Source organism: Pteropus medius, unplaced genomic scaffold (genome assembly GCF_902729225.1).
Source record: "Pteropus medius unplaced genomic scaffold, Ma_sr-lr_union100, whole genome shotgun sequence".
NCBI lineage: Eukaryota > Metazoa > Chordata > Mammalia > Chiroptera > Pteropodidae > Pteropus > Pteropus medius.
The window spans coordinates 3,094,103-3,117,536 of record NW_024350325.1 but is presented as its reverse complement, the minus strand read 5'-3'; the positions used below and the strand labels follow the sequence as shown (position 1 = coordinate 3,117,536).

Sequence of the window (23,434 nt, the reverse complement as noted above, 5' to 3'; positions counted from 1 at the left end):
GAAATTGAGAACCTAGGAAACATTTAAAGGAGCTACATCAGGGTTGGTGAGAGATCTGGAAATCATGTATTATTTGAGCTAAAAGAGAACATTTTTAAGGGGCACGCAACAACTTTTAAGTATGTCATTTAGATTTTCTGTTTATCATTACAAGTTGGAAGCCTCGATACCATAGGTAGAAGCCACAAAAGGGCTAATTTCGCACACAATAATGTTATAATCATTCTTAGAGCAATCCAGTACTGGAATGGGCTACTCTCCAAAACTATGGGCTCCTACTGGCTCTAGAAATGCCTAAACTGACTTTCACTAAATAACTCTCTTGGGAAGGAGATTGGTTGGATCAGTTAACCTTAAAAATCTCTCACAGCATTACCCTCTGAGTCCAGTACTTATTAAGGTAATAAAATTATATATTACAGGACGAAGGCCTGGAATACTTTAAAAAGCCAAATAGGAATAGAAATACATAAGTAACCAAAGTCAAATCTTCTTTCGGTACAACTGAGATAGGCCAAAACTTCTAAAAGACTTGAGTACAAGTGCAGGAAAAGACCAAATGAGAAACAGAACAAGGAGACAATACAGAAGCTAAGAAAACCGCCTCGGTTGCTAAATTCAGTTTCTTGTCCCAGCTTGTTGTAGGTCTGTGTCTCTGTCCTAATCTATCTGTCACCTTGGGATATTTACAATGGCCATTAAGAGATGGCAATTTCTCAGGCGCATTCTTGGGCCCATCATTATACAGTGGAGAACAATTTATAGTCATTGGGCAATAAGAATTTGCACTTAGAGAAATTTAAAGAATGTGAGCCGTGGACCCAACATGTTTTTTTTTTTTTCTTTTTGGAGAGCTAAACTAGGTGGTTACCAGCTTATAAACAGCAATAAATGTCTCTGGAAATGGAATGACTTGGAGAACACTGCTTTTATCTCAACTCTGTAGTTGGAAGGAAAACCGAGAAACCAATCAATAGTACAGGAGTAAGACCCACAGTGGGGTGCTGGACAGGTTTTGTTCTGTGTGAGACCCAGGGTTAAAATGCCAGTAGAGGCATGGCTGGATGTAGTCACTAGTCTTCTCCACACTCTCTCCCACAGTTCTCACCTCTCCTCTAACCAAAGTCGAACAAATATTTAGAGAATGTTGGTTTGAAGGGAAGTCAAATTATTCACGTACTCTAGTGCCCTATGTCTCTGTCAAGCCTCATAAGCATCATATAACTTATTTCCTGTCTCTTTTTTTTCCTATTTATTTTATAGTGTCCATGGAAAACATTGGAGAACAAGGTAAAATATATTATTGTTTCAGATAAAAATCTTAAAATGGTTTGAAATAACAACTAGAATTCACTTAGGTTTGGTTGGGATTAATAAATTATTCTTTGAGAATGTGGAAACAGGATGGGGTTAAAGGCATCTCATTCCCTTAGTCCCCAGACTGAATTATGTCAGACACTTGGCAAAGGACTCTTCCCTGAAATGGCAGTAATTGTGCCAAAGGTTCTTCTGGCTTCAAGATACGGGAATATTAACAATTTCCTGTTTCGACTCAAGAGTATTACCCCGTACTTGTGTCACTTATATAATCCATGGAACATATAATCAGTTCTAGTTATCTCACACTGATTTAAGTGCCTTATTGGATATTATAATTTTTTAATGATTCTATAAATATGTGTGCCATCATTCTTTTAAAAAGTTAAACTTACTATTAAAGTTTTAAAATACCAAATAAACTAGCATATTTTAATTAGCATATTTTACTCAACTATATCTTACAGAATTATTATATATTAATCTGTATTCCATAATTAATCATCACTGTATACAAAATTAATATTTTATATTTGCATAATACTTCAAGAATAAAACACCACACAAAGTGTGTTTATATGCATTACCTGAAAAAAGCATCAGAATGCTTTTCTTAATAATTGTCCCATGTAATAAGTAAGACATTTAACTTCTATTAGAAGAGATCTCTCTTTGTCCAGATGGTCTCTGTTTAGATATGTTGTCATTAAAACAGTGAGGGCCACTACATTTGACTTTAGCTAAACAAGTAAGTAAGCAAACAGCTTCTCATGGAGGAACTGCTTTTGCTATTTTTTTTGTGAAGCAAAGTTCATAAATTCTGAATGTTTTGACATTTCTTTAATGCTACGTTTATTATTTGGAGTTGCAGGCATAGCTTCCTACTTTTAGAGTTTACAAAAGGTCCCTGTGAGCCGTTTGGCAACAGATAGGCCTGTCTGTGGGTGAGAGGCTTCTAATCATGGGTATAGATCTGATTATGTATTACTAGGGAATTTTTTTTTTTAACTCTTGGCTTTAAGTATAAAATCTTATTCATTGAGTTGTACTTATTCTGGTATAACATAAACGAACTTATTTATAATAATAAAAATTAATAAATAATAAAAATTCAAAATAGAATGAATTTATTATAACTGGTAATTTTGTTATTTTAGAACAATCAGATCTTTTGTGAATACCATGACTTTAATATGTATTTGCATATTACAGTGATAATTATGTTTCTCTCACTTTAGTTGTGTGCCTGATTGCTTATCATCTACTTTTTGCAATGTTTGTCTGGTCATATTGGAAAACTATCTTTACATTACCAATGAATCCTTCAAAAGAAGTAAGTTAAAATATTAGCAAAGTTATCCTAAAGATGGAAATCAATAATATTGATATCTGAAGAATGAATTTTATGTCTTCTTACTAATTCTGCAAACTTACTGAGTGTAGTGATTTTTTAATATTAATGTGTCTGTTAGTAAACATTTGAATTTTCATTTGGTAAATATTATTCGTATACCAGATGAGTATTATATTTCCAATATTACATCTGTTAAGTGTTCCATTTCTACTTTAGAATTAGACATTAGGATGGATGGATAGATGGATGGATGGATGATAGACGCATAGATAGATAAATAGATAGATGATAGATAGAGCTAAAAGTAGACGTGCTCCTATTATAATTATCATACTAATGGTTTATTAGTTAGCTGTTAGCCACCAAACAACAACAACAACAACAAAGTAATGAGTTAACTAATGTCTCCATTCAAAGTCTGTAGCTAGTCCACAGCTGCCAGTTACCCAGGCTCCTTCTATTTTGTTCCTCTGACATGTGTAGCCTCCATTCCCAAGGTCACCTTTTGGCTTAAGATATCTGCTCTGGTTCCATGTCTGCATTTCAGCCAACAAGCTGGAAAAAATAGGAAAAAGTAGAAGTAAATATTCTTCCCTTTAAGGACACTTTTTGGAGTTGCTGATGCCATTCCCGGTTACATTTAGAACTTAGTCATATGGCCGTTTATATTTGCACAAAAGGCTGGGAGTATAGTCTTCATTCTGAATGGTCTTCTGAACCAGATTAGGAGAAGTAAAGAGTATATGTTAGGAGTCAACTAGCAGTCTAAGCCACAGAAGCTTTTAAGTAAAGCGATATGGTCAGATATACATTTTGAAAAGATCATTTTGGCTATTTGTTTCTAGGTCTTTAATCTTAGTTAAATATTTTTGGACCAAAGTGCTGTGTCTTACTCATTTTTATTTCCTTGCCATTTAATCCAGTACACATATGTTGAATAGAAATACACTTTGTTCCAGTAATAATAGTGTAATTTTAGTAGGTTAACCTTAAAAAAAAAGTCTAGGCATCACTATAAATTGTTTCCTGAAATAATCTGTTTGAAATGAGACTGGTCAGAAAGGCTAATAAATATGCTATATGACCTAGGAAAGAATATTAAAAACAAAACCACAGATATTTGCACAGAATTAATGGTATGCTTGGCCTAGAATGAGTTAGATGTAGTCTTTTTTTCTTCTACTGTCTACTTATTTTTCTTTTCCTACTTCTTTTTTCTTCTTTCCTATCATGTTTACTTCTTTTCTATCATTTCTCTTACCCCCATCCTGGACTTATTTGTAGGTTTGAGGGAAAATGCTGACTTTTATCATAGGCGATCTCATTCATTCTGATGGCTTACCTATGACCTCTGTGTTAAAAATTTCCAAATATATTTCTAGCTCTGACCCCTCCTATGAATTTCAAACATATATTTTCCTGCCAAATATAGCTTCTTGATCATTCCACTGACACCGCAAATTCAACACGTCAAAACCTGAACTCATCACTCTCTTCTTCACCAAACCATGATTCATCCGTTTCTTATACCAATTAATGCCACTGACATTCACCTCATCATTCAATACAGAAGCTTGGCAGCCATGCTTGAATCCTCTGCTTCCTCACCCCTCTGCCAATATCTCGATTCTGCTGATGTTTTCATGTCCTAATAGTTTTGTTTTAGTTCCAGCTCTTTCTCTCTCCCTTCCTCTCTCTTTCCTTCCTACCTTTTTTCTTCTTCTTGTTCTTCTTTCCTCCCTCCTTTCTTCCCTCCCTCCCTTCCTCTCTCCCTTCCTTTATTATTATTGACTTAATTCAGGGTTTTGATCACCTATTTTGTCTGAGACATTGTAATCTTCTCCTATATGGTGTCACTGTTTTCAGTCTTGCCTACATTTCCTTCTCAGAACCCTGTAAAAATTCATCATCCACCTGAAGCTGCAGCAATCCATCTAAAAACAAATTTAATACTTTCACGCTACTGTATCTATTCTGTGATTCCACATATTTCACAGGGTGAAGGCCAGTCTCCCTAGTCTGGCAACAATGACTCTTGTCTAAATTTCTGACTTCCCACTTTACACTCTAATAGTTCTTAATTACATTTCTAATAGGAATTTCAAATTCAACATACCTGAAAACAAACTTCTGATTTTCCACCTACTCCCCCAATTCTTCTATTTCTAAAGTTTTCTTGTCTCAATAATGGCAACTCCATTCTTCCATTTATTCAGGTCAAAACAAAACCTTGGAGTGATCCTTGCTACTCTTTTTCTCTCAGACCTCCATATCTAGTCAGTCAGCAAATTCTGTAAGCCGTACCCTTAGAGTACCCACAATATGAGCTCATACCCACTCCATTGCCTCCACCTTGGTCCAGTCCACCATCATCTCTTGCTTGTAGAGTTCCAGCCCTTTTGATAAATTTCCTTGTTTTCTTACTTTCCCTCTTCTGTGTATTTTCAACACAGTAGTCAGAATGGTTCTTTCAAAAACAAGACAGCATATTATTCTTCTCCTCAGAACTTTCTTGTGATATCTGAGCCCACTCAGAGTGAAAACATAGTTCCCTACTGTAGCTTAAAAGGCTGCAGATGGTCTGGCCCAACATTCTTCTCTTTAATGTGTCTTCCATCACAGTGGCTTCCTTGCTGTTCCATCGACATGTTAAGCGTTTTCTTCCTCAGGGGCCTTGAAACCTGCTATTTCTCCTTGACCCGGAATACTCTTCTGTGTGACCTAGTCTCTCACTTTCTTCCTATCTTCATGTCTCTGTTCAAGTGGTGCCCTATTTTCAAGTTTTTCTATGACCACTCTGTCTAAATTAGCAAAACCCTACCCCTAGAGTTTTTCTATAAACTGTACCTTGCTATTTTTTTATCCATACCATACTACTCTATAATAACACATTACATATTCATTTTTTATACCATCCTTAGAATATAAGCTCTAAAATAACATGGATTTTATCTGTTTTGTTCACTAATCCATTGCTAGTACCTTGGGCAGGATCTCACCAAGAAAAGGTACTCAATAAATATTTGATAAATGATTGAAAATAGGGAGGAAGTTATGTGTACAGATGCGAGTTTATATTTATAGCTTTGGCAGGAAGTAGAAGTGACTTCTAATTTCTCCCTAAAATTATGTGTGAGATGATCAACTAAGAATGGGGTGAGAGAATTAGGTCGTCTGAGGTTTGGGAGAACAGAGAAGTTTGAAATAGTTGTTGGATAGAGTGGAAAATGAAATGATACAAAACACAGAAGAAATAACACACTGTTGGGGGACCAGTCGAGATTAATGATAGTGAATTTATAGCTATACCAGGCTTTGTTGGATGATTTTTCCACAAAAGACATATTTACCTTATTTGATTCATATGACTGTGTGGCACATCTAGTGCTACTATTTAAACTAAAGCCCTTTTGACCATCAAGGCTGCACTCCTGTCACTATACCATGCTCTAGCATGGAGAGTGAACACCACAGTAGGTGGGCGTGCCCAGGACATCAATTGGAATCAATTGGAGCATGGAGAAAAATTAGCAGAATTTCTATTTATATGTTATTCTTTTAATGTTTCTCTATTTTTTAAGTTTCACATATATGGTGCATTACATATTAGTTAATAGTACATTATATAAATATATATATAGGCGGTGTAATCTTACATTATTTTTAACTGATAGGAATACATAATCAAAAGATTTTGGAGACCATTGTTGTGAAAGAAAGAGCCCTTGCTTGATGGTTAAGAATCTTAGGTTATTCTGTTAATAAAATTAATAGATCTTGGGCTAATTTTCTAATCGATCAGCAGCCAAAAACCCCTCCCTGGTAAAATAAGAGTCCTAGACTTAAAGTGACAATAAAGGGTTCTCATGTGCTAAAAATCTTTGAAAAATGGGACTAAAAAAGTAGAAGAGGTAACATGAGAAAATAATGTTAATATTTTCTCACACTTTGAGAGAATATAAGAAATCCAGAACACATTAATTCAAATTTATATTTTCATAGCAAGATTGTTAAATATTTCTCTCAATATAAAAGCACTATACTAAATTATATTTAGAAAATGGAGCCTAGGCAAAAAGGAAAAGAAAAAACATGCCACACAACTAGTTCACATAGTTTACATTCTGAATTTCTTTCTAGTTAAATTTTTTCACATAATAGTCCATCATTGGCTTATTTTCACTTCTAATAACAGCATAATATTCTCACTGAAATTTGTAAAAATTTACTAAATTGTATCCCAGCTTGGATTTTTAGGCTGATCCCAACTTTTCATATTATAAATGAATGTTAACATGTTTATACATAGAACTTTACCCATATTTTGGATTATTTCCTTAAAATAAATTCTCAGAAGTAAAATTACAAGATCAAGAAAGTTTAAGACACTTGCCAAATTGTTTCCCAAAAGGACTAACGATTTACATACAATGCTTCCAGTTTTATCAGACCCTTGGCATTGCATGTTATTATTAAGAAAATTGTTGCCAAATTCATAGGCAAAAAAAGTTGTTTTAATTTGTGCATTGCAGATACTTGTGAGATTATATGTTTATTTTTATCCTCAGTGAACAACAACTAACAAAAAGAGCTTATAATTCTGTGAGTTTTCTGCTTGTTATTAGATTGTAGTTTTTTTCTTAATTTGTATATCCTTTTAAAATTGTACTTTCCTTTGATCTGAAAACTATATTGGAGCCCAGATCTTGATTTCTGATACTAATCTCCAGTAATGGGAAGGACGGCTCCTTGGAGAAAATGCCAATACCTAGAACCAGGACTGGACATATTCAAGATGAGCCAAGAGCATCTTACAGTGCCAGAAAGGAAATTCAAACAGACTTTCATAGGAGTTCAAACAGACTTTTAAAACTTTTTTTATGATTATCATATTGGAGTCCAAACCAATTTTTCTCAAGTATTTTTTAATTGGGCCTAATTGGCAGTATAAGAAGTAAAATTAGTAATTAGTTCTTTTGAGTGTTAGAGGAGAATTCATGTAATAATTATCCCTGAGTTAAAACCTACTTGGGTGAGAAAACGTGCTTGAAAGATTTGTTTCTATTTTTGTTACTAACATCCAATTAAAAAATTTATCCATTGAGCCAAATTTGTTTATTCTTCCATTTTACTTATTAATATACTAATATTTAGATAGAACTCTATAGTTGATAAAGCATTTTTACATACATATATGCATTTACAGCAAGGGTTTCTGGCTGCTGATCAATTAGAAAATTAGCCTAAGAGTTTCACAAATATCTAAGGAAATGAGTATTATTATTATTATTAGTTCCTTTTCTAGATACATAAACTAATAACCTGTGAGGTTAACAGAGTTGCTCAGATTTCAAACTCTATTATCTTTCTGAATGTATATACTATATACCATTAATATTTTATAAATGTCTTTTCTGGATCAATATGCTACCATTTCTTTGAAAATACTAATTAAAATTTAAATCCGTTCCACAGTTCCATCTCTCTTATGCAGAGAAAGAATTACTGGAGAGAGAGCCAAGGGGAGAAGCCCATCAGGAAGTTCTTAGGCGAGCAGCCAAAGATCTTCCCATCTATACCAGGACCATGTCTGGAGGTAGACGTCGATAATGAATGTTTTGACACAATAGCTTGTGGTGACTGTTAGAGTGCATATATACATGAAACTGTTAAACACTCATTGCAAAACATTGTTATATCTTGGATTACTATTAAACATTTAATGTACAATTAAACTTTTACGGCACACTTCTATAAAACAGAATGGAAACGTGAATAACAGTGTGGCACAGAGATCTCAACCAAATCTCAACTGACTTTACTTCTATTCTGCCTACTTAATTGTGACTCAGTGAAGATGTTAGAACTACTGAAATCTTAGTTTGTAGTAGTATTCATTTTTTTTAAAGTTTTAGTCTATAGACCTTCCTACTCATATTCAGTTTAATTTAAGGGAGCACTATCTATAATGAACAGAACATTAATAATTTTGCATACATTTAAAACAGCAATTTAAAAAATTATATAAAACAATTTAGGTATTGGTACAATTCTTCATCTTTAAAAATTTATGGTAATTTTTTTAAACAAATGCAACTCAGTCTTTTACTGGGATCAGATTTTTAAGATAATTTAACAGCTATCTAATTAAAGAATTATCTTAAAAACTAACACACATGGACTATTGATACTTGCCCACCAAGACTTACCCAGAAACTTTGTGAATTTAGACCTGCGTTGTCCATTTTGGTGGCCATCAGCCCACATAGCTACTGCGTGCTTAAAACGTGGCGAGTCCAAATTGAGATGTGCTTTAAGTGTAAAATACACAACTGATTTCAAAGTTTAATATGAAAAACGAAGCATGTAAAATATCTCATTACTATATTTATATTATTTATATCTGTTTCTAACTCACTTTGGAATCATAATTGAATCTAACTCCTAGTCTTACACACAATATTTTTTCTCTTTGTTTCCACCGCGTTTCAATGAGCAAGTGGTAATTCTCTGATTTATTATTATGCTACTGGTTCTATCCCACAAATACAGAGATGTGCTTCTGTATAAATGTATGTATACTTATCCTATATAAACCTAAACAAATATTGAGGAAACTTAAGCCCCTTAAAAATAAACTGCACGAGTTTCCAAAACTAGTTAATGACAGTGATACTACCAGGTGCAAAAACCTAGTCTCCTCATTTCTAGTGCAGTGCTTTTCTCCTATACCCCTTGACACACAGAATTAAGAGAAAGGGGGAAGCATAAGTTATACCAGAACAAATATTAATTTTCATTAATAATAACAATTATACTTTGCATTTAAAAGTCATCTTCAGGTATTATATGTCTGTTCCCGAGATGAACTTATTATTCCCATTATGTGTGACAGTCTGGAATAGAATCTGAATTTCCTAATACAATCTTTATATTTTTGATGCAAAAATTCTACATGCCTGCTAAAACCGGTATTAATTGATTAGAGGCATTGTCTAAATTAAATTGTACAAAGAATAATAAATAGATAATAATTCTGGTGTGATTGATCCCCTTCTGCAATGTGTAAAATGGAAAGATAGGCATGATTCAGAAGGGACATTTCAGTGGAGCAGCCACCGTAGCACCAAGGCAAGGATGTGAGAGGGTCTTTTTTATTCCCCCCTTCAGCCACACCCCTCTGTGACCCTTGTGCTCTATGGAGATCTTCCTTCTTCCCCATGGGAGAGTTTGTGGGCTAAAGCAACTGAAAGGTTCAGTTGTTGCTCATACCCGTTACAGAGAATTGAGGAGAGTGGGTGGTAATATAATTCAGGACTTTACCATTCATTTTAAATCCACAGTACTTCCTCCAAACCCAAAAAAGAAAAATGCCAGCTGCCTGGCTTAAACCGACTGCCGTACACGGAGAACAAATTCAAGCAAAAACAGACATGGCTGTGAGTATAGTAAGGCAGGGTATTACGAAGACTGCTCATCTCACTTCTGTTTGCCCCGTGCTTTCTTCTTATCCACCCATCATCTGCTTTCTTACAGGGCTCTCCAAACTTTATTATGTTATTTTTAATTTTTATTTTTATTGAGGACTGTTTACTTTTTTTAGATCTCTTTTGCCCTTGATCCTTTCCCACAAAAAAATTTGTAATTTTTGACTAAGAGGGTAACACTTGGAGATGATGTAACTAGTTCAGCATTGTACATGCATTTCGATAACATTTTCTTTTCTATATTTACCAAAAATGCTTTAAATTATGGAAGAAATATATGAACAAATTCTCAAAAAAATTCAATCAAGACCGTTAAAATAAAATTCTCCCCTGAGCATTAGGAGTTTTTAAACAATAGTCGGTTAATTTTGAGTTACACTGGGATGATTCTAGTTGAACATAATATGGCACACAGAGTGTTTTTTTAATTAAAAGACTAAATTTCTTTTATAAAAGACAAAAACAAAACCTTATTCTTACGTTGTTTTGATTTGCTATGAGTTATTGTCCACTTTAATTTGAAAGCTTCCCCCGCCCCCCTACCCCAGTGCACTTTAAAGTAGAGATAGATAATCACCATCTGGAAAGAATCTAGTGTTGTCCACCAAATGTTTCCTGGAGATTTTGTGACTTTAGACCACGCTGCTCATTATGGAGCTGTTAGGCCCTTATAGCTACTGAGCACTTAAAATGTGACTGTAAGTGTGAAATACATAACGGGTTTCAAAAGCTTGGTATGAAAAAAACATAAAATGTTATTAATATTTTTATATTGATTATACCTTAAAATAATATTTTAGCTATATTAGGTAAAATAAAATATATTATTAAAATTAATTTCCCCTGTTGCTTTTTACTTCTTTTAATGTAGCTCCTAGAGAATTTAAAAGTATACGTGTGGCTCATGTTAAACTAGTATTTCTCTGGACAACACTGCTTTACACTTTAATAATTTTCATGAGCCAGTGAGACCTCACAGCATATCACTGTGAATACACCTGTGGGACTTCTTCACTCAAAAGATAAGCAACAAGGCCAATTCAGCCATCTCTACAATTCCTGATGATTAAGAACTTATTTCAACATTGAAAACAAATCCATCTGGACCTTGTTATCTAAGAAAAGCTCATTTTATTCTTAGTTTATAGCAACTATTTCCTTTTTCAGAGATTATACTATTAGCTAACATAACCTCGGTAATTATTTATTGCAAGTGTTTTTTTCAAATTTTAAATTCATTAGTTTGGTTTTACTGATCCTACTGGATTGCCAACTTAATAACTGCTTTCCTATAATTTTTGTAGCCTGCTTGCATCCTGTAAGATGCCTGTTGACTGAAATGGCCTCTCCAAATCAGTCATCCATAATTGTCTTTGATATATGTATTAGAGAAGAAAAAATTAGGACTTCAGTTATAATAATTGAAATTCTCTGTTGGAAGTACTTCTCATTACTCACCTCTAATCTCATCTCATCCAACAGAGAGGATGTGAAATCTTTCCCAATTCGAGCAACATATAGAGTTTACTCACTAATTTCTAAAATGTGGTTGTATCTTCACCTAGTTATCCTGGCAGAGTACAAGAAATGATGTAATTGAAAGAGACATTCTGTTTACTTGGATAGAAATGGATATATTTACATCCTTTGTGAGCCTTACTGTAAACCCTGACAATTGAGAATGCCTTAGACAAATTTCCCCCAAAGATTCTCTATTTTGGGGAAGCCTTTCCAGAGAACTGAGGCTGTAGGCAAGTCATTCCATTTTTGCATTTTAAACAGAGTCGAGTGTCTCATTTTTACCAAATTGAAATCCGGTGTGCTTTTTAGAATTTAAATTTGGATAGATGCTAAAAATCACTTAATTACTTGTTCAGTTCACTGCTAAATCTAAGGCTAAGTGGAGATTTTTATTCCTAGCAATCCGATATTGTGACAGATGCCAACTTATAAAACCAGATCGCTGCCATCACTGTTCCGTCTGCGATAAGTAAGAAAACCTTTTTTCTTCTAAAATGTCTACATGCTAGTGGTCTTTTTCTTAATATGTTTCTTTTCTCACTGTTCTCTCGATTATTTCCTTTTCTCTTTATTCATGCTTCTCAGACCTTTATTTAGGAAATGTAACTGGCACAGTCACTAGCATTAATGTGAGTGCGGGTTAGGGCCACGGTTGGTTGTCTCTTTTCCCCCATTTTCGCACACGCTGACATGAATGAAGCACATGAGTTTTAGCAGCTCAGACTTGGCTAGTTTGATATAATAAATATTTCTGTGACTTTCCCATTTTTGTGAAGATAACTCAATTGACTTCCTGAAAGTCAGATGTTATTATACTTAGTATAACCACAAGAACAGTACTACTTGACTTAAGGATTGATATTAAAGGGAAAGTTTTATCCAGACTTTCGGTGAATCTGTTGATATTTTGTACTTTCTTTAGCATAAAATAGTTGTATATTAACGTATTGCTTTGTTTTTTTAAAATGAGATATTTGATTTGCATGTTAAAGCATGTATATTTTGAATTTAAAGTTCTATAATTGTATCATAACTGAAATTGGATACAGTGTTGATTTTAGATGAGGATTTTTGCTATTATTTAATTTTTGGATAAATAAATAATTTTTTAATATTTTACTTGCCACAACTCCTTTGAAATAACTTTTATATTTCTTTTTTTATAATTTAATGGGATTAAATTTTTATGGAGTATTGAGTTTTGTGTGTATATTTTTTTTTTTAGATGTATTTTGAAGATGGATCATCATTGTCCATGGTGAGTATGGCTCTACACTTCAATGAGTTTCCGCCTCTTATAACTTAAAAAAATGGAATAATTATCTATTTAAATCTTTTTATAAATGAAATCTTGCCTTAGCTGATCCAGCAGGTACTTTCAGATTTAATTTCTGATATTTGTTTAATTAGTTCCAAAGAGCCTTTTTTCAGGAGAATTTCTATGAAATAAAAACTGGTAGCTTCACATTTTAAAAGTTAATTTCTCATATTTGCTCAGAACAAATGGTTTTCTTTGTATGCACATGCAAAAAAATATAGAGATTCTAGACTACTCCCCAGAAATTACACCAAAATGTACATATAAATTATACACAATACCTTACTGGAAGTTAAAGTAAGGTATTGTGTATAATTAATTCATTTAAAGCTTTAACAACTTGTTTTACATAAAACTTGTCATTAAGGAGTAGAATAGCAAGTATGCACATATATACATGTTTAAACAAGGGTTTCCACTTAGAATTCATTAATAGTTTTTAAAAATTTCTAAGTCATGAAATTAGGTGACTTAATAGGGAATTATTTGAAAGATCTAATTAACTAATGAAGGTTAATTTTTCTAAACTACGGGGATAATTTTTCGTCCCAGTGCGGACATACCTTTGACAATCATACTGAGGTTGCCAGCCAGGTTGGATTTGGATATTAAACATGATTATTCCACAAGCTTTCTCTTCAGGCACTTGAGAAAGGTAGACATGCCTACAAGTCTACGCTAGGTGTAGGTCGAAACATATACACACAAGAAATGGTGATCTTAACAATGGGGGAATGTCAGGTTTACAGTGTTCTATCGCCCTCTCCAGGATACCGCTTCCTTTTCTCCACTTAGATTTTCTCCTTTGAATTAAGGCTCCTTAACTCCTATGAGAATGATGTTCTTGAAGAAGGAGCTCAATAAACAATTTCTCTTTATATTAATTTTCATTGTACTCATCCTTTCATTTATTTCATTCATTCTGTCCTCATTCTCGGCATCTAGTTTCCCCCCACCCCATATCTTCAATTAAAATAGTCTTAATCCTTCTTATGTTCCTCTGTTGACCTTTCCAAGTAGCACGTGCTGTCAGTGCCCCACCCATGGCCCCATGACCCACCTGTGAGTTCACTGCACCTGCAATAGACAGTCCCATGCTCGCTGACAGCTCCCCACCTGACACCTGTGTCTGACTACAGTACCTTTTAACTTGCTGTGTTATTGTTTCCCTGCACTATTGCCTCTCCTGCTGTGGCCACTGTCCTAGGCATCATCTCAGCTCTGGTCGCTCTCTTGCAGGAAGCAGTAGCCAGACTGATCTGTGAAGGGTTTGGTTCCAAGGGCCTAATATTTACCTGGTGCCAGCTGAATGGAACAGCCATTTTATTTTTAAATTTCAAATTAAAATTTGAAATAAAAAATTTGTAGATTATACACACTATCGTTCTAAATCAAAAATAAAAAGGTACATGTATTCTAGTTTCCACTAAAAATAAATATTAGCATTACATTTAAATATTAAATGTTATTATATTTACTTAAGTATAAAATACATATGAAACTCTAAAATACCTGGTCTTTATTTACTGACTTTCTGCTGTGTTTTCTGTCTCTGACATGGCAAATTATATCATGCTTTTACATAGAAGTTAAAGTAACCTAAATTAGATATTATAAAAATCTATGATCAAGGTCATTTTTGTTTCCATAAAAGTGCTACTTATCATTTAATATAAAAACTGTTCTTACATTTCTGTAGGAAGAGAAACAGTTTTCTTATCCCTTCTCACTTTCCCCTTGTCCATAAAAGAGTCATTGTCTTCACTCACATTATCCGAAGTCTTACAGTACCCCAGCCTGTCTACCCGTCCCCTTCTCTTGAAAACATCATGATTAAGCGAAGGGAATATCCTGTTTGCTTTGCAAAAATATACAATTAAACTTTTTCAATATTATTTATTGCCATTATTTCATTCAGATGTTGTAAAAGACAATCTCAGTAATTGGTTTGCATTCACAGTGGAATCTTTGGAGCTGCAAATATAACTTTCATACAATGTGCATCCACAATTTTTGGCTTATTTTAAGACCCTCAAGTTCCAAAATTACTAAACCTAATGCTATTCCTTTGGCCTTATATTATTTGAGATAGAAAATATAAACATTTTTCTTCCTTCCCTCACCCCAATTTCCAGTTTATTCATAAGCCAAGTAAATTTTTGCCTTTAAATTTTTTTTCCTCATTTAATTCCCCCCCTTCACCACCACTTCCACCCCTGACCTATAGATATTCTTCCCCTTAAGAACTGGATCTCTGAAGGCAGGGCGTCTCCTCCCACACGCTTGCTGGGTGCGCCCGGGGCCTGGTGCACCCGGGGTATGGTCTGCGGCTCCACCTGGGGCGTGAACCCAGGACCTTCTGCATGTAAAGCAGACGTGCTAACCACTACACTGGGGAGCCACCCTATCTTTAAATTTTTTAATAATTTTTTTTTTATTGTGGTAAAATCATTTACATGAGATCTACCCTTTTAACAAAATTTTAAGATTATAATATAATATTGGTGGAATCATGGATATGAAACTTGGGGATACCGAGGCTGAATATATATTTATTGAAAAATAAAAACAAAAAACGTATAAATGGACCTGTGCAGTTCAAACCTGGGTTGCTCAAAGGTCAACTGTATAGTTACATGGTTCATGACTGAGTAAAGCAATACTACATGTCAAATTTTAAAAATCTAAACACAGAAATTCCTTTTCACTGAAATGGATTTTTTAATGTTTATATGTATAAAGAAATCTGATGAATTGTACCTGAAGACATGCCAATACTTTCCAATGATAGGAAACCAAACACTGTTAAGGTTGAGCATATGTATATCTAAGTTAAAAATGTAAAACTCATCGAAAATGTTGTTTCTGTTTTGTTAACAGGGTGAACAATTGTGTTGGATTTTCAAATTATAAATTTTTCCTTCTTTTCTTGGCTTATTCTCTGCTGTACTGCCTTTTTATTGCTGCTACAGATTTACAGTATTTTATCAAATTCTGGACAGTAAGTCATTACCTTGTTGACTTTGTTTTTTGGTATACAAAAATATATGTTTTAGTGAATTATTTCTGACACTAATTTTATAAACTAGAACTCATTATATATAGTCAGTCCTCACTATTTGCAGATTCTCTATTTGCGAATTCACCAACTTGCTAAAATTTATCTGTAACCCCAAATCAATACTCACAGAGCTTTTGTGGTCATTGCAGACATGAACAGAGCGGCCAAATATTTGCATTGCTTCATTTGCGCATGCCCAGTAGAAATCAAACAAGGCAACACTTTGCCTTCTTGGTTTAACTCTCGTATTGTTAAACAAGAATGCTTTTCAGTCTATTTAATGCTCTGTATTTTGCATTTTTGTGCTTTTTGTTGGTGATTTCGCTGTTTGAAATGGTCTTCAAGCATAGTGCTGAAGTACTGTCTGGTGTTTCTGAGCAAAAGAAGACTGTGGTATGCTTTTTGGAGAAAATACGTGTATTAGATAAGCTTCTTTCAGGAATGGGTTATAGTGATGTTGGGCATTGAGTTCTATGTTAATGAATCAACAGTATGTATCAAATAAGATGTTAATAAGATGTCTTTAAGCAAAAAACACACAGGAGTCAATGTTGTGACTAGAAGCTCGCAGGAAAATACAGGAACCTAACCCTGTATTTTCCCTAGGAGAAATGATTCGCTGTTCACAAATTGAGTGTTCATGGCAACTTTATAGAACACAACCACTGCAATAACAAGAATTGATTGTGTAAGAAGATTTCTTTTTTTAGTGTTTGAAATAGAAGTGTTTATGTATAAAAAGGTTTTTTTAAAAAAACTATATAACATCTTGAATTTTAGTAGGTATGGCTTGATTAGACTTTAGGTAGCTTATCTGTTTTCTGCGCTATTTTAAATGTAAGCAAAATGGAATTAAAATGAAGTATTTTAAATATCTAAAGATATTCCTCATGAACACCACCATGCAATAGTAGAAAACAGTTATTCCTTGCGAGGATTGCTTTATTTTTTTTTTTTTCACAAAATTATCCTTTATTATGGTAAGACTTTTTGAATTTCTAGATCATTTATGTGAGATTTGAACCACATTCATTACTAAAGATTTATTGAGCACCTGCTGTGTCCCCGTTACATTGCCAAGCACTAGGAATACACAGGTGCATGGACGTGCTCTTAGCATTCAAGTACACTCCAGTGTCCAGCCTGAAGAATAATCCCTAATGAATGTCTGAGAGCCTGTCAACTCACTGCTCTTCATTCCTGTGGGTGGTTATAGTTCCAACCACAAATATATTTGTAAAAGAATGACCATAGTTTACACAGTGAGGACTCTGTTGTCAAAAGCTGTCAGTAAGATCTTGTGACCTGTGTCAGCCTGACAGATACTACAGAATATTGAAACAGTGTGATCTTCTCTCAGAATGGGACACCTCCTAGTAGCTCCGTTGCTTCACTAAGTATCCATAGGCCCAAACCTGCCATTCTAGAGCAAGCACAGGTCCCTAGGAAAATACGTATATGAAAGTCAAACTGGTTTTGCTTTGAGATGGCCTGTTTTATCTCATGGATGGTGTAAGTTTTATTTTAGACAGGTGTTACGTTCTAGTGTTTATCTTTTCTGTGATGTTGTTATTTGAAATAGCTTGAAGCATTATTGTGGATGTGTTATATGTGTTCTTGTATGTGGTGTTGTTTGTAGTAATGTAAAACATCAATGAGTATAGTAGCTAAGTTGTGCCCATTAATCCTTATTTCCTGGCATTTCGATAAAACTATTTATAAATCTATAATATGTTAAAACATTTTCAGGTAGTAAATTCAAAAGTATATTTTATAGATCCTTTTATCTTGCTTTCTGCTGTTATAGTTTATACACATACTACCATACTACCATAATGTTTCTATGATTCAGTTATACAAAACAAAATAAATATCCCAAATTTGAATATCTTTTCCATATATATTTATATTCAGGTAAACATTTATTTTAATCTGATGCAATATATTTTTTCTCAAAAATTTAACATAAAGCCATGTATCTTTCTCCATATCTAAATTTAAGAAAAATTTTAAGCAAAGAAATAAATCTTACTTATAAAAGTAGGGGAATACTTAGGCCTTTGACAAAACATTTTATTTTCTTCCTTTTTTTATAGAATGGTCTACCTGATACTCAAGCCAAGTTCCATATTATGTTTTTATTCTTTGCTGCAGCTATGTTTTCTGTCAGCTTGTCTTCTCTGTTTGGCTATCATTGTTGGCTAGTCAGCAAAAATAAATCTACATTAGGTGAGTATCCAATTATTGTAGTTAACAGAATTTTAAATACATAAAGAGTTAATCATCAAAAGTTGCCAGATTACTAAATGCCAACCTGTTCTGAAGTGGTAAAAATTATTCTTATTTCCTACATTGTTTTGTGGGATGTGACTTAGACACAAACAATTCACTCATTGCATATATTTATTGATAGTTTGTTGTATTGCATATATTTAGTGGTGAGCAAGGGCAAAACAGCCTAGTGAGGGGCACAGAAAATCAGCAAGCAAACGTAAAAGTAATTACAAAACGTGAAGTACTTTAATGGAGACAAACAAGATGCTGAAGTATGCATAAAGAGTTGAGGATGGTAGATGGGAACCTATTTAGATAGAGTGGTCAGGGAAGAGCTCACCAAAATAAAATGTATTTAACCTAAGAATTCAGTCATGTAAAGGGCCAGCACATCTCCAGCAGAGAAAACGGTTTATTCAAAGGCCATACAGAGATGAGATGCAGCAAAAGCAGCACTTAGAGGGAAATATAAAACTATAAATACTTACATTAAAAAAGAAGAAATATCTCTAATTTCTCTACACCTTAAGGAACTATAAAAAGTAGTAAACCCAAAGCCAGCAAAAGTTAGGAAATAATAGATTAGAGAAGAGATAACAGAAATAGAAAAATTTTTAAATAGAAGATCAATGAAATCAGTGAGTGGTTTTTTAAAAAATATTAACAAATTTGACAAGCCTATAGCTAGAAAGAAAAAAGAGAAGACTCAAATCATGAAAATCAGAAATGAAATGACTATAATCTTTATAGAAATGAAAAAGGATTATGAGAATACCATGTACAATTGTATATTTAAAAACTAGGTAACCTAGATGAAATGTACAAATTTCTAGAAACCCACAAACTGCTGATCAGACTACGAAGAAATTAAAAAAAAAAAAAACCCTGAATAGATGATAACAAGTAAGGAGACTGAAATCAGTAACCAAAAATCTCCCAACAAGAAAAAGCCCAGGACCAAGTGGCTTCCCTGATGAATTCTACCAAACATTTAAGAAGAATTAAACCAATTCTTCTCAAACTCTGCTAGAAATTAGAAGAGAAGAAACACTTTCTAACATCCTATAAGGCCAGCATTTCACTAATACCAAAGCCAGAGGAAGACAGCACGAGGAAAGAAAACTACAGACCAATATCCCTTATGAATATAGATGCAAAAATCTTCAATAAAATACTAGCAAACCAAATCCAGCAGCATATTAAAGGGACTATATGCCCTGACCAAATAAGATTTATCCCAGGAATGCAAGGGTGGTTTGATATGCAAAAATCAATCAATGGTAATATATCACATTAATTACATGAAGGGGAAAACCACATCATTATCGCAACTGATACAGAAAAAGTATTTGACAAAATACAACACCTTTTCATGATAAAAACCCCTAACAAACTAGGGATACGAGGGATTCTTCAACCTGATAAAGAGCTTTGTGTGAACCCCACAACTAATATGTTCAATGGTGAAAAATGAAAATCTTCCCCTTAAGATCAGGAACAAAACAAGGATACCCTCTTTCACTGCTGCTTTTAACACTGTACTGCAAATTCTAGTCAGAGAAATTAGCCAAGAGAAAGAATTAAAAGCATCTAATTGGAAAGGAAGAATTAAAACTGTGTTTTTAAAATAAATGATATGATCTTATGTCTAAAAACCTTAAAGAATGCACGATAAAAACAGTTTTTTTAATAGCTAATAAACAAGTTCTGCAAATTTTCATAACAAGATAAATATGGAAAAAAATCAGTTGTATTTCTATACACTAGCAATGAACTGTCCCAAAAGAATTAAGAAAACAATTCCATTTACAATAGTATCCAAAATAGTAAAATACCTAAGAATAAATTTAACCAAGGAGGTGCAACACTAGTGTAGTGAAACTACAAAACGTTGCCGAACAACATTAAAGAAGACCTAAATAAATAGTGAGACTTCCGTTTATGGGTTAGAAAATGTAATATTGTTAAGATGGCAATACTACCCAAAGTGATTTTCTGATTCAGTACAACTCCTATTATAATTTCAATGGCCTTTCTTGCAGAAATAGAAAAGCTGATCCTCATATTCATGGAATTTCAAGGGCCCCAAGTAGTGAAAAGACGTCCACCAAAAAACAAAACAAAATTCTTACTCTTTTCAAAACTTACTACAAATCTATAGTGATCAAAACAGTGTGGTACTGGCATAAGGACAAAGATACATAGAACAATGGAATAGAATTTTGAGTCCAATTAAAATTAAACGTCTTTGGCCAAATGATTTTCGACAAGGGTACCAAGACCACTCAATGGGAAAAATAGTATCTAACAGACAGTGGTGGGACAACTGGATATCTACGTGCAAAAGAGTGAAATTGGACCTCTACCTCATACAATATACAAAAATAAACTGAAAATGGTTCAGTGACCTAACCGGAAGAGTTAAAATTGTAACAGTCTTAGAAGAAAACATAAGGATAAATCTTCAGGACCTCAAATACGGCAACTGCAGCTCTCACATGTACAGTGAGCATAACCACATACAATGTATAATCTGCAGTAGATCCTGGTTTGGACAAACCAGCTTTAAAGGACATTTTTGGTTAGCTGGAAAAAGGTATGATTGGATAAGATAAAATTTTAATGAAATTGGAAAATGGAACTGATGGACTAAAAAGCAGGTTGTAGAATGTATGTATAGTCTAATTTTGGTTAAAAAACTGTAGATTTGTATATATCTAAATCCAGTCATCCATCCATCCACCCATCTATCTATAAAAGATCTAGAGGATGTAAAGTTTAAACTTATTTGCCTGTTTGTTTTCTAATTTTTTGCAATGCATATGTGTTGCTAATAATAATTAACAGATTACTTAAAAATTTAATCATATCCTGTGATTGTTTTAAAATAGAATAAACAATCTATACTGCAGAGCTGTTGGTAGGCACATTAAGTATTCACAGGGAGCTAGCCATTCATTTTCGAGTTACCTCGTTTCATTCAATCACTTCTAAATATAGGAGTTACTAGTTGATCTATTCTTTAATCATGTGATTGCTCTACTGTCTTTTATAGAGGCATTTAGAAGTCCAGTATTTCGACATGGAACAGATAAGAATGGATTCAGCTTGGGTTTCAGTAAAAATATGCGACAAGTTTTTGGTGATGAGAAGAAGTATTGGTTGCTACCCATTTTTTCAAGGTACTTTATTGTGAAGTTTTAAGGTTTTAAACTAATGAGAGTAATCCAACAAAAGAACCCTATAATTCTGCAAAGAAACTCCTATTTCTTAAACAATTATTTTATGATTCACTATTATATCAACGTGAAAATTTGTTAACTTATCTCCCTAAACATACTATATTGAAACCAGTGTCTGATACACGGGTTTCGTCCATAATATAACTATGTTCTGCTCGCAGACATCAGCACTTTAGCAGAGTTTCACTGTTGTCTTTTTAATTGCTCAGTTGTAAGTTCTGATTTTAATTATAGTCTAGGTGATGGCTGCTCCTTTCCAACTTGCCTTGTTAACCAGGATCCTGAACAACCATCAACTCCTGCAGGACTGAATTCAACATCTAAAAAGTAATTCACTTTTTTCTCTATTTTATTTTTGAATAATGTATTTTCCCCTCACGTATCCTTTGGTTATACATTTCTTTGAAAAAAATTTCAAGAACATAAATTAGTTTACTACGGTGGTTTTCATTTGAAATGAGGGAGGGAGAAAAGTATGATTGGGGAGGGGTACATAGGGAGCTTCGATTATACTTGTAAAATTCTGTTATTAATCTAGGCAGTGAGTAAACAGGTATAATTCTCTATATTTTGATTGACTGAAATATGATTTTTTAAAAATGTAACACTTAAAAGAAAAAGAATTGTAAGTCCATATTAGCTCCCCTAGTAATTAGGTGAGCAGACAAGGGAAACTTTCCCTTTGACCCTCTAGATCTTTCCTCTATATTGTAATTGTTACAAGGAGATTAGAAAACTGCCCTAGATCAGGCCTTTGGGGATCAAGTGGAATCCCAGACACCTCCTTGACAGTTCCATTAATAATACATACCATACTCTTGGTGGTCTTTCAAAGATCTTTAAGCATTATCTGAACCATTTCTGTGGAGAGAGAAGTGAAGGGGCCTTAGAAATTTATAGTCTGGAGACTTTTGTCCCTGCTTTGGTTCTGTTTTGGTCTGTTTTGGTTCCTGTCTATCTAAGAATTTCAGGAAGACCAGGAATTAGATTCTGACTTTGTTACTAACCAGCAAAAGGCAAAACTACTTAAACTTTTAAAAACGCTATACATGTATGAATGTTTAAGTTTGAAACACTAATTTGTGTATCTTTAAGATAGTTATTTGAATATGACCATGCTTCTAATTTTGAATGAAAGCCAATAGCAAAAGCATAACCATAATAGCATTCTTAGTTAAATTTTAGAGATTTTCTTAGTTGCCAGAATGCCATGTACACAGCACTTATACCTACACTCCTCCCATCTAGTGCATATTTCTTGTTGATCACAGTACTTTTTCCTGTGGATCTTGGAGTGACCCCAGAATGCTTTTCAAGGCAGTGATCCTGGCAGCCATTCCAAATTATTTTTAATTGTCACAAGATGAAACTTATTTGCCACCTCCCTGTCCCTGGAGTGAGTGATGTACAGACTAGACTCTATCAGTTAATGAGGAGGCTATTCTGATGTGTTTCACAGGGATATTCAAAGGCACCAGAGTCATGCCGTGTGGCTTGAAAATTCCACAGAGCTAAATGTTAATGGTTTTTCTGTACCTCGGTGCAGAAAAATCTAGTTTTAATAAGTTATTTAGAACATGTTTTTAAATTTTTATAAAATTTAGCAGTAGTTTTCAGTGTTTTTTACCTTTGTTAAATGGTTTTGCAGTTTAAGACTATTTGGATTTTAGAGATATTATCTCTCCAACTAAATGTGCCCTGGGCTTTGAGAGAAAATCCTGGTTCTGGTTCTATTACCCAGCTAGGTGATCTCAAAGAGGTCAAGTAACCAGGTTTCTCCATCTTTTCCTTTAAATATTGAGATTGGATTTTGACAGTTAAATTGTCTTCTACAGAATTTTATGATTTCCCCTGATTAGG

At 33.7% G+C, this 23,434-nt stretch overlaps 1 protein-coding gene across 1 annotated transcript in view; it reads left to right on the top strand.

Annotated features, from left to right (window-relative positions):
• The window catches only part of ZDHHC2 (zDHHC palmitoyltransferase 2), a 54,095-nt gene that overhangs the window by 22,384 nt on the left and 8,277 nt on the right, over positions 1 to 23,434 (top strand). Inside the window, exons 2-10 of the mRNA XM_039839320.1 lie at positions 1,264 to 1,290; positions 2,556 to 2,650; positions 8,147 to 8,267; positions 12,079 to 12,148; positions 12,905 to 12,937; positions 15,878 to 15,998; positions 18,155 to 18,287; positions 21,388 to 21,514; positions 21,809 to 21,901. Coding sequence (XP_039695254.1) covers positions 1,264 to 1,290; positions 2,556 to 2,650; positions 8,147 to 8,267; positions 12,079 to 12,148; positions 12,905 to 12,937; positions 15,878 to 15,998; positions 18,155 to 18,287; positions 21,388 to 21,514; positions 21,809 to 21,901 — 820 coding nt within the window. The remainder of the gene's footprint in view (positions 1 to 1,263; positions 1,291 to 2,555; positions 2,651 to 8,146; positions 8,268 to 12,078; positions 12,149 to 12,904; positions 12,938 to 15,877; positions 15,999 to 18,154; positions 18,288 to 21,387; positions 21,515 to 21,808; positions 21,902 to 23,434) is intronic.